At 49.5% G+C, this 12,231-nt stretch overlaps 3 protein-coding genes across 3 annotated transcripts; 1 reads left to right on the forward strand and 2 right to left on the reverse strand.

The window, feature by feature from the left end:
* Positions 1-805: 805 nt before the first annotated feature.
* Positions 806-1,246, reverse strand: N7481_002082 (uncharacterized protein; the record flags this gene model as incomplete). The annotated part of the gene is made up of 2 exons (XM_057261301.1): positions 806-1,145; positions 1,194-1,246. 2 exons carry the CDS (start codon positions 1,244-1,246, stop codon positions 806-808), a joined length of 393 nt encoding a protein of 130 aa, XP_057126233.1.
* Positions 1,247-6,985: 5,739 nt separating this feature from the next.
* N7481_002083 (Zn(II)2Cys6 transcription factor) lies at positions 6,986-9,958 on the forward strand (the record flags this gene model as incomplete). Its single annotated transcript, XM_057261302.1, has 3 exons — positions 6,986-7,884; positions 7,952-8,867; positions 8,927-9,958. The coding sequence occupies 3 exons, from the start codon at positions 6,986-6,988 to the stop codon at positions 9,956-9,958; spliced, it is 2,847 nt and encodes a 948-aa protein (XP_057126234.1).
* A 615-nt stretch (positions 9,959-10,573) lies between these two features.
* N7481_002084 (uncharacterized protein) lies at positions 10,574-12,037 on the reverse strand (the record flags this gene model as incomplete). Its single annotated transcript, XM_057261303.1, has 1 exon — positions 10,574-12,037. One exon carries the CDS (start codon positions 12,035-12,037, stop codon positions 10,574-10,576), a length of 1,464 nt encoding a protein of 487 aa, XP_057126235.1.
* Positions 12,038-12,231: the final 194 nt, after the last annotated feature.

Here is a 12,231-nt window from a genome sequence, read left to right on the forward strand (position 1 = left end):
TACCAGATAGTACCTAACTACTAGTCTTTACTGTATAAATGAACTTGAATGCCACTTAGGTGCCCAGCATAGCTCCTTGCCAGTTGTCTACTTCTTGCAGGCACTAGTTGTAGTACTAGCGCGTGTCAGGCATGTCGATCACATGTCCGCAATGACAATGCTTGCCTAGGCAGTGCAGAGTTTTTCCGTATACCGACCGTTGAAGACAAGCAATGATTGACCGATTGTGGCAGTGCTATTTAGAGCAACATGAAACACCGCCCGACACTAATAAAAATTGAACCAGAGTACCCCGTCCCCGTACTCCATAGCGTCGCCCTGAACTGGGTCTTATGACATTAGCGAATCCCCGAACAAGACCGGCTGACGACCTGTCACCAAGGATGATCCCGGTTCATTACGGCGATCATAATCACCTGGGCACCAAGTGCAAGCTTGCTCAAGAGTTCATTACTGGAACCACGCTTAACTTGAAACGCGGAGAAATAGGGAAGTCCTTCCTACCGTAAGTTTCCTGAACATTGGCATCGCAAGGCTCCGATCCATCCACCATTCCCATGTCGTACATATGTACGGAGTACGGATACACCTTAGCTTGAAGCAGTTCACATGTTAGCTGAGGTCCGCCTTCTAGAAGCTCAATCTATTAGACTTTCATCGGCAGGCGCCGGATCCCAGAACCCTAGAGGCCCGTAGGCCCGTCATTCCAAGGGCCAAAAGGACAACAAAGGTACAGTGCACGCGAAGAGGTCCCAGATTTCGCGACCAGGGCCCGTGTCCGCGTCCGCGTCCGTGTCAATCGCTCTCAAGCCGTCTCCAAAAGGCTCTGAGAGTTGCGATGAGCAATCGCCATCGGAAAATCGACAGCACAGACGCGGACGAACGTCGAGATTTGGACTAGGCGAGCGGGTGAAGAGGAGTGGCATCCAAGCGAAGCTCGAGCGAGTGGAGAGGCGAAGATCCACGGACATGCAACGCGGGCGCCAAGGGCACCATCAGGGTCCGCGGCTGATAGTGTCGCGGTCTGAGGGGGTTGATGGTCGAACCAAGTGGAGATGATGTACGTCAGGCCCGACGGTGCGCACTTGCCGTATTGTGTAAGGTGGAAAAGTAATTGCACTTCAAGCGAGGCGATAGTCGGGGACCTAAGGGGCAATCATGACCTGGATTGAGTTTGCTTCATGCGCAATGACAACACGAGGAACACGATCTCATCGTGTGCAAGTTCCACCTTAGGCAAATACATTGTTAAACTTTTTTTTACACTACGACTACTACGACTAGACCGGAGCTCCGAGGCTTTTTTGCGTTGGAATTAATGGAATTAATGGAATGAATTGAATTAATTGGATGAGGTTAGATTTTACTCCCCTCCCTGCCTTTCCGTGAAGCTTCCAGACAGCCGCAGTTACAGTGGATCCTCTTCACTAGCGAGCCCACTATGAGTTAAAATGTACGGGAGCCGAACGGGCAGATGCAACCTGAACTGAAAACCAGGACTAACCGAGATCCTTCCAAGGGAATAGCGTGAGTCAATCTTGCAGTCTCCCCAGGTTCAGGCCAAAAGACGGGAGATGAATCAACCCGCGGAGGCTGGATCGGACCCGAATAAATTTCCGATGCTGCGTTTCCACGTTCACGAGACATCCCCTGTTTTTTGACACGATTCTCCAAGGGTAAGCATAATTGCGGTCGGACGTAAAAGGAACAGCTGGCACGAGCACCGGAAGGATCAGCCGAACGATAATACAACCCTGTCTATTCTGTTATATAACACCCTGTACTCCGTAGATTGGGCTAGTTAATTATGGGCATGCACACTGATAGTTAGTTGTATTTAGTCATAGCCGATGAATATGTATTTAATCCACACTTTATGGAGGAAATTGAATCCACCCGTTAGGGAACGGAGCTCCGTTCGTCGATCCCAGATGAGCTGTCACTAAGTATAGACCTGCCGGACCGCGGTGTGCATGTCTCAGCCAACAACAATCGGTCCAGGGGGAGGAGGGGGAACTTGAAGGAAAATCGGGAGCACAGCCGGCGTTACTTTAGGAGCTTGCGGAGTAAAAAGGGAGCACAGGAGATGCAAAATATTACATCTCCTAGTCATCCAGCATTGCAGTAACTAGTAAAATGCAGAGTCGTAGCACAGCTTGCTCTAAACAGAGGGGCGTGCCACGATGGTTCCAGGAACGTGCCATATTCTTAAGGTTTGGAGATTTTCGGTGTACAGAAATCCACTGTAAACCTATATTTCGGGCTCAAGTAATACCAACCGCTCCACTTTGGCTCCATCAGATTATATTGCAGCATTGCCCTAAACTCTTAGCACTGCATGGATGGCGTGTCCTTTTCCGCTGGATCACATTGCCATCTGCCGAGTGCATATGACAAGGATTCAATGGTGCCTGAGAAGCCAGAAAACCTAATTACCCGAAGGAGTGCAACCCGACGCTGCGCGTCAGAATCTCTCCCAGACCCTTTGACCCCCGGTCTGTCGTTCGCTTTTCTACAATCTCCCCCCCTCCCTCACCCGGCATTTGATAGCCACATCGTCCCGAATCTCTACTCCGCAACGTCGCAATCGGTATTTGTTCGGAAGAAAATTGGGTCCGAGGGGATGAATTGGCCAATGGCGTGATCTTACCCTAACCCGTCCTCAGCGAGGCTTGCGAGTTTTCTCGGGTGGGAATACCAGATGGAGGCCAGGAGAAATGCCGGTTGGGCGTTTGGCGTCGCGGATCTCATTGTTCTAGGTGGGCTCTAGCGACATATCAAGACCCGAAGACCGGGATCATCCGTATTATTTCACCGGTGTATGGAGTATGGATTTAGGTATTCGATATACCGATTTCAAGATCTCTTCCTCAATATCCATGGATCTCAAGAAAAATCGAAATCAGAATTCAGGGGGTTAGGTGCTAGGCTAGACTGAACTTTTTGCAGGGCGCAATAGTACGGAGTGTATACGGGATATGTAGAACGAAGCTGCACCAGGGGCTGCAATCACAGGGGATCCCAAATGACGGGTTGCAGATCAGATCGCCATACTTTTGAGACACGATACGTGGTCAACTCCGGAGTGCTTCGCCGTTGGAGTAAAGTGGTCGAGTGGGCAGGGTGGAGCGAAGCCTCCAGACGGGCCCATTGGGTAGCACGTCGTTTGGAAAGACCAGGGTTCCCTGTCACTGCCTCGGGCGATATTGGAGTACATACATGAGATTATTACTCGAAATGGTCAGCAATACAAATTAATGAAGCATAGAATGGGGAAGTCGGGGCAGGTCAGGACTCCGTAGGAGCTAGTGGGAGCTGGAGAATTGGTAAACTCCTAAATTAAATTTAGACTTTCTTGTTCTTCTTGGCCGTTGAAGCAATAACATTGAAATCTGAAGTTAGCTCATCGTGGGCGCCGAGCAGAATCTGCACATGCCGGGCTAGGCCTTTTTGACCCCGAGGATCGGCCGCAAACACCTTTAAACCTTCTATGGAGATCAGAATAAGCAAAGAAAAAATATGAACAACAATGAGCACAGAAGAAAAAGAGAGAGTAAAAAAAACCCAAAAAATCCACCCCGACTGATAATTAAGTGCAAATCAACCCGGGGGGGGGCCACAGGTCTCGGCTTAGGCCCTCTATCCAGTAAGTCGGACTTAGCGCACCGCGCGCATCAGGGAAGACCCGAACCATTTTGACTCTCAACCGAGGGTCTTGCGTAAAAATTGGAACCCATCGGAATCCACCCAGTCCACTCGTGCATACGATCCAGCGATCTTCACAGAGAGGCTGTCCAAAAGAGAGATAAGCCCTGCGGCCCCAGCACTGGATCCAGGAGGATTTGCCCGACTAGGCATCTAGTCGCCCGCGCCACCGGCCGAAGGCACCATTGACCCACTGGTGAGGGTATTCGCGGCCATCATCTCGGGCCCAAAACAAGCTGTCGTGTTGCTCTGCTCCTCCACTGTACGGAGTACTTTATTGAGTTTCTTCATGTCGATCGACAGACGGGCGCTTGATTCCGCCGTTGAAGACCATCTTACCCGCTGTGATGCCTGGGGGGGGGAGGGGGGAAACTTAAAATAAAAACCATCGAGACAAGAGAGAGAGAGATAGAGAGAGAGAGTCCAGAAGAAGAGGGGTTGAAACAATGGGTCAATGAGACCAGACAAAGATAATAATAAAAGATGAATCAGGTTGTAATGGACCACATTCTGGATTTTTGGAACCACTGTTGGGCGCGTGTTCAAGCTGCAGCTCTCTTAACACGAGACTGCACATGGAGCAGAATCGGTATCATAGGCTCGGTATAGCCACCTATATAGCCATATAACTAAAGAAGCCATAGTTATACATGCTCAATCATAGGCAATGGCTTGGTCATCCCGTCCTGACCGGACATATCGATCTTGAAGGGCAGAGAAGGGTCGATCAGGGGCCGCCGAGACGTGGAGGCAATTTTTTTTTCAGCCCACACATCATGTATATGTACACCGACAAGCTGCATCATGAATGAATATGCTAGACGGAGGATGCACGATTAATATAAAGACGCAGTAAAAATTGGAGCCATACATGGGTCTCCCGGACGAACCGGGGGGGCTTTCGCCGGAGGCTTCTTGTCCCACCCACGCCGAGTAAAGAATGGGCCTAGGTAACTCGCGAAAGTGGGCCTATTTTTCTTTTTCTTTTCTTAATTTGTTTTTATTCTCTGGGCGCAAGTAGAGTTAATTTGGAATAAAATAAAATTCCGTGATGGGCCACCACTCCACTGCGTTATTTCTAACGGCATTGCGTTGCAAATGCCGGCCCGGGGACGACACGATACCTCGGGAGGAACCACCAACATACTACATACATCCCAGATGTATGTAATGAATGGGCCTCCGGACGGATGATCGGAGGATCCCTTGTGCAGGACCGAAATGCCGAATCGATGATCGGATTGGACCGGCTGCTCCACCGGACAGCGCTGGCGTAGATGACCTCAATTTTTCGATAACCCTATGGAGGAGAGTTGGTGGCTTCTGCCAATAGGCCCTGCTTGGCCTAACGAAAGCTGGTGGCGCTGTTAGGAGCCGCCTGCAGGTCAGAGGGATAGACTAGAGGACACCATAAGCAAACGCAGAAGACGGGCGGGGAGGAGAGGAGGGGGGCATGTCTCATCCTGAATTTTCCATGTTTCCATGTGTCTTGGGTTGAGCCTTCGAGAATTTACTCGGACGGGGCGCACCCAGAAGAGTATAGATCGATCCCACTCTCTCGTCGATCGTATGGTTGTCAAGAGTCGGAATGGTAGCTAAACTAAAATTCATGGAATTCCCGAGTACATGTAGTAGTATTTTGGGCGTAATCCATCGTCATCCCCGTATCTAGGTACGGAGTACAGTACTCAAGAATACATACTGAGACTCTGGCCCTTTTCTGAAGTTGTGAGGTTGAACCCCTCCTCTCTTCTCTCCCCTTTCGATTTGTTTCGCTTCGTGTTCGGTCCTTTTCCCTTTTTGGTTTTCTTCTTCTTCCTTTTTGGTTTTCAGTTTTCATTGCTTCTCCTTCATCCTTTTGTTTTTCTTTTTGGTGCAAACCTTTTCAGGCCCTGGCCCCTCCTCGTCATCTACCGAGGAATCCTGGTATCGCCCCAGTGTTTTTGTGCAGGGGGAGGGGATCCAGCTCGCATCCACCAGGGAGTGAACCGCCCTTCAAGGTTACTCGCGGGGCAAACCGCTCTTGGGATTTTCTTAGTTTATTTACATTTATCGTGGGGACGCTACTTTTAGCTATTTTCCCAGGATCCCTTGCAACCAACCAGTGGCAATCAGTGATTGCGACCAGGCTACTTTCCCTGTATAGTCAAGCCGTGTGCCACCATCGGCTTGCTGGATTGATCGTTCCGACTCCATTATCGTCGCTGGGCATATCTCATATCTCGCGGTTCGCACACTCTGACTAGTATCGCCCTGGGGCCGTTGTGATCTCGGATCGTGGATCTACGTTTAGAGTCGTCCATCTGGCTCTTTTCGACTCTTCGGTCCACAAGAACACGCGAGCGTTGGAAGTGTGACTTGGCACTCCTTTTTCGGTCTTCCTTTGACGACAGTCTGTGAATAGTTCATTCACCCTCACTCATTCGGACTGACTTCCGCGTCGTTCTTGGGAGGTCGACGATCGTTTGCGACTCGGCCGTCTAACCCTCGTCTCCATCCTTCTGGGGAACCGTCTCCTCGAAGCGCATGCAACTCACTGGGATCCTGCAGCCACCCTGGTATGCTGAATATGCACCCAAGACTCTGACTGCCAGGGCCGTTTGCGACATGCTGGTCTTTTGAACCTGTCTCAATTTCCTTTCGATTCAGTTCCACCGGATAGTACTCGCGACGGGGCGTAAAGCGCGTGCTGTAAGTGCCGAGGACTCAATCCGTTTAGCCACGGGAATATCGAATCCTTTGGGACGCCAAACATCTTGCCATTGGAGTCTTTGGTGATCCTTACGAAGTCTACAACCAGATATATCCTGTGTCTTCGCGATCATTGCTTCCATTGCCCATCTAATTCAAACATTTATACCCATCTGCATCTAATTGACATCCATCACCGTCCTGGAACGACAAGAAGCAAATTTGGTGGGTGGGAAATTTAATTTGCTTGTTCATTGCATACGTTTAATGATATTGGATCCTTTTACTGATCATCTCCAATTGTTCTAGATCATTGCCATTATCCCTTCCTCTCTCTGCACGAGCATCGGACCTTCGGGAACCGTTTATCAACTGAGAGCAGCTTTCAACTTTCAACTTTCAACTTTCAAATCTCTGGAATATCTGAGTGCTCCTTTTCCATTACATCACCTGGAAGGATCAATTTCATCGAAGTACAACTTTACAACTTGGAACAGGCTAGTGCTGTTATTACTGGTTGGGATTGTCATGTAGTTGGTTGTCCACTGTGAAATCTAGCATCGCCCTACTTTCGATTCAATACTCGGCAATGTCTGGCTATTATGTTGGACCATTCGGTCGTATGTTACCCGGAAAAGATGCGGCGTCTTCGGAGCAACCCATGGAGCGAGGAGCTAATCGGTCAGAACCCGGGGATAACAACCCTTACCAGCTTCCACCTCCACGACCGGCCACCCTACAATTTGGATCAGATCCATTCTTACGACAGCGCCAACAAACAGAATCACATGAACCAGGAAGAACACCACCATCTACAGAAGCCCCTTCACAACAACTTCCATCGGTTAGGTCCCTGTTGACGCCCGTCTCCGGCCCAACCTCACCACCGACATACCATCAGCCATACAGTGCTCCCCCAACGCATACTGAACATCGCGATCAGGCTTATCCATTTCGTCAACATGAATCCAGCGTTGTTTCACCACTCGGTGGACAAGATAGACCCGGTCGCCCGGACTCTTTACCTCAGCCGTATACCCCGAGTCTACCGCCACTCTCTCAGGTAGCTATGGCAAGCCCGAGAGACATGATTCACCACGCATCTCGCAGCGATCCCCTATCGGCAACTATGCATAATCGACAATTGCCTCTTCATGCTGCTACTTTCCAGCATGAATCAGTTCCCGCCGCCGGCGAGCTTTCTTCTCCCGAAAGTGGTCGAACTTCCACTCTGCCCCATGTGGTAGATGAAAAGTATATCGATGGTGAAGGCTTCTGCTTTGTATATGCGGATGGATCGCACGTCCCGAAAACCATCGACGGAATCCCAGTGAATGCTAACTGGGGTGTAACAAAGGCGGGCAAGCCAAGAAAGCGTCTTGCCCAAGCATGCCTCACCTGTCGCGAGAAGAAGATCAAGTGTCAACCGAATCTGCCAAAATGTGACCAGTGCCAAAAGTCTGGCCGCGAATGCAGATTTGAGAGCGCGTAAGTAATGCAGAGACATAATTAAGCTGTGGTGTTTCGGGACAGAATTAATGCTGACCTTGGTTAGTCCCCGCGGAATCCGCTCTTTCAGGGGATCTCAGTCGACTGCAATGTCCGGAGGAGTTGACGGAGAGGATTTCTCTCCCGGTCCATCGGGACACTCAGAGGTTTCACCTTCGATCTACAACATGGGGCGAGCCTCGGAGAGCGCTACCTCTCTCCCAGGGACAAGTGGGCATTCTCCAATTTCCGAGGGTGCTATTATTACCCCTGGCACCGAGGGCGCACACGAGACGGATACAGAGAGAGTTTACCGAGCCCGAGGACATCGAATGCCGCGTCATTATTCAGAAGGTGATTCTGCAGCCCAGTCACCGAAGAAATTCGAATTCAATCGTCGACAGAAATACTCGGAAATAATTGGGAATTTGCCGGAAATAACCCCAGACGACCCACTCGCCGGCTACTATAACATCGATCCCTATGAGAGTGACCCAGAGATGACTCTCCATTATGTTGAATCATTTTTCTCGAACGTCAACGACAGCCTTTACCATATATTTCCCCATGCGCGTTTCATTCTTTGGCTGAGATCCTGCCACACGAAATCCAACGAGGACAAGATGTTACTCTATGCAATCCTGGCCCTGGGATCAATTTTTTCGGAGCGACCTGACAAGATTGGAGCACTAAAACAAAACTACCGAATCGCTCGCTTTGCGATACAGAAAAACCAATACACGCTGTCTCTGCAGCTCGTGCAAAGCCATATCGTCATGAGCCTGTTGTACTACGCCACGGGATCCTTGTTTGGGTCTTGGGATTCAATTGGTGCTGCTACACGCGCGGTTTCTGGACTGCGATATAACATGGAATCTGGAGGTGTCGTTGTGGACCAGAATCATGCCTGTGACTTTGGATTACACCCACAAGCCTTGATGGAATGCCGCCGACGCACCTTTTGGGTGGCATTTATCTTAGACGTGAGCTTTCTCCGAAATAATGATGCAATTTTGGAACGTACATGCTAAACCCTTTACAGCGAGTCTCTAGCCTCTTCTTGGAGGCATCCTCGACTTCTATCTCCTCGGAATCCGTCCTGATCCGCCTACCATGCAGAGAAGAGATCTACGAAGCGCAGCAATATGCGACGGCCCCATACTTCCAATCCATCCTTAACCAAGGCACCCTCTCCGTTGAGGATGATCGATCCTCATTAAGCACAATGGCCTATTTGATTCAGATCCTGTCCGTCTGGGGCGACGTGTCTCATCACATCTTCCGTTTGTCGCACACACCACCCGATAGGTACGCCCAGCTCGCCGAGGAGGTCCACACTTCCGCCATCCGGCAAACGGACGACTGGACGAAACAACTACCCGAACACCTCGCATTCTCAGCGTCGAACCTGGAGCGAGCCTGTCAAACGAAGAAGACAGATTCCTTCGTTTCGATGCATATGTTTTATCACGCCACTTTGACAAAGCTCTACAGGAACGTCCGATATCAAAGTCTCCGATCAGACGTGCTAGCCGAGTACGTCCATCGAGCTCGATACCACGCAGTGGAGACATTGAGAATTGCCGTGGCTACTCTCCAATACGCCAAAGAGCTAGAAGCTTCGCAGAGCTCTGCCGAGTTTTCACCCAGAGGAATCTTTCTGAATCCCTTCTTGGGCCATGTGATTCTGTCTGCCGTGGACGTTCTAAGTGCAGCTGGATTATTGGTTGATCTGCCCAACTGCGTTTCCTTCATCAATGGTGCTCTCGAAACGGTCCATATGTTTGGTCGCAATTGGGACATCTCGCTGGAGCTGGCAAACATCATCCAGAAGCGTCTGGATTCGATGGCTGATTGCTTGAAGGACCGAGCGAGCTCTCAAGATAAGCTTTGCTTTACATTGGATGGCCCATCACTCGAGAAAAAAGTCCACAAAGGCGCGCCGAGCTCCGCAGGTATCCCTGATGACGATGTATTCTATGGAAGCATGCCGCGAGAAGCCCTTTTGCGCGCAATGAGGGTCGATGAAAACAGCATCTCAGAGAAAAACATCGTCTGGCTGAGAGATCGCTAAAAAAAAAAACGACCATAGCTTTCTTTCAGTTACATTCCATTGCCGAACCGAAATGGAAATTCTGATTCACCATTGTTATCTACTTCTTCTTAAATGGTTGGAGCCTTTTGTTACCTTTATGGATGATATAGACATATGTGTCCTATCTGCAAGCGCATTTCTGCTTTCTATCAAGCTAATTGGCGCTGTCATTTTCCTACCTCGGAAAAAGCATGTTGGGAGAATTTCCGAACACACAATTCGATTGGCTCCCTTATTCTCACGACGTGATGGTATTGATGTCGACATTGGCGGTCCGTTTGCGATTACTGTATATTCTACTATTTCATCCTACTACCCGCACGACTTGGTTAAGTCCCAACTGGACCTAGCCCCTGTATTATAGCTATAGTATCTGACTGAACTTCGTTGGCTTTCTGAATTTATTGACTGCTTAATGCTTGCTGTCTATTTACATCAGACAGAAATCGAAATTTTGCAATTATGTTCGATGTACACTTTGGAATGAATCGTCATTGCTGTTGAAATAGTAAGTGGCCAAAAATGCTTTCATACGTGTATTTTGACGAAGCAGAGAACTCATTTATAACCAACCCCACCTGGGCACCCTATCTCTCATGCTGTGATCTGACCTGAGTCGTACAAGCTGACCCAAAACAATTTGCCTTCGGATGGATCCATCAAGGTGGCGTAATGAGTGTCCTCATTCACAATTGGGTACGTGGTGAGCCAGCTAAGTGCTTCCCGGGGCGTGATAGCCGTATCTGAACGATCAGCATTACCACGTAGTTTGCTAATTTCCGAATCAACTCGCTTTTGCCTTTCCACTGCCTTTTGTCTGAGGCGTAGCGACGAGCGAACTCCTGAATGATGTTTATTCGTATCCTCGGGACTCTCATCAACTAGCAGCTCTCTTGTTTGATCTCTTCGATCTCTATCCCGCTGATTCTGCTTCATCTTGTGATCCCATTTTTTCTGCATACACGCACGTCTATCTTTGCTGTCTTCAATCAACTCCTCCATAGAGAGTGGTTCCCCCGAGACCAGGGCGAGTCTACTTTGGCCGCTTTCCATGTTTTCTGCTGCGTCCTGCGATGGTATTGTGGCCGAGTCCTGGTCATTGTTCGTGACAATGATGAAGTATGGATCGAAACGGGTGACTGCCGTCCTGACATCCTTTTCCATTGTCACTGTCCTTTGCCCATCACTGAAGATAAGATAGGCCGCGGTAGTGGGTTGACTGGGAATATCGTCCATGATATTATACAAAGTCGGCAATTTCCAGTCCCACCCTAGGCGTTTTGAATTTGGCGAAGACGGAATGAGACATTGTCGCAAAAGCGAAGAGATAGACGGGCGTCGACCAAGAAGAACGAGAAGATGATTGAGGTAGAAAGGGAAGTTTTTCGTCGTATCATGAACTGGGCGGAAGTTGAGCGATATGCTCAGGTCTTTCCTCACCCCCGTGAGAACACCGACATAGCCGACATAGCCTACAGTTGTCGCGAGTACTCTCTCCGGGTGGTCATCACGGGTGAATTCCAGCTGGACTATCAGAGGGCGAAGTTTCTCCATGCCCCAATCCAGGGTCCGGAAATGAAGCATCCTGGTCTCAGATCCATGCTTTGTGCGCACTCCTCCACTTGTGCATCCCATGAGAAGATCCAGAACTGTATTGAAGCAGATTAGGAGGTAAAGGTCAATACCCGTGACACGACTGATTCCCCGCAGTTCCTCGGTCTCTTCGCTCGTGGAGAGTCTGCGTAAGAAGGTACGAGCCAATCGGTGAACTAATCCCAGTGGGATCTTGGGGGATAGGGACGTGACCAACTCGTCAAACGTGCCTCGTAGCGATCGCATTGGATCTCGGTAGAATTGTGCCAGTTCTACATAACGCTCGGCTGGGGGTAATGAGAGATTGATCCGATGGACTGGAGGTGGTTGATGTAGCCAGTCAAATGTGGCATCCTCGTCCTCTTCGGCCTCAAGTTTGGGTGGCATCTCGTGGGGGTTCAAGTTGGTGTCTTTGGTGCGGGCAAGTAGGGGGGGAGTCTCTAGGACTGAAGCTGAAGCTGACATGGCTGAGGCTCTGCAGGCACCCTTCAACCTTGGAATTGTTATGGCCACCCTTCCCCAGAGTCTTGGCAGATATGACGAACCACATATTTGTGTATATAGTATATAGATATGTTTATTTATGATTCAGTATCTATATACCTTTCTATTGAAGAAGAAAATATGATAAAAAAGGCAAATTAGCCTGACCGGGATAC

The sequence above is a fragment of the Penicillium waksmanii genome (assembly GCF_028829765.1).
Source record: "Penicillium waksmanii strain IBT 27052 chromosome Unknown utg000002l:1.0-3326099.0:1.0-3328782.0, whole genome shotgun sequence".
In the NCBI taxonomy this organism is placed as follows: Eukaryota; Fungi; Ascomycota; class Eurotiomycetes; order Eurotiales; family Aspergillaceae; genus Penicillium; species Penicillium waksmanii.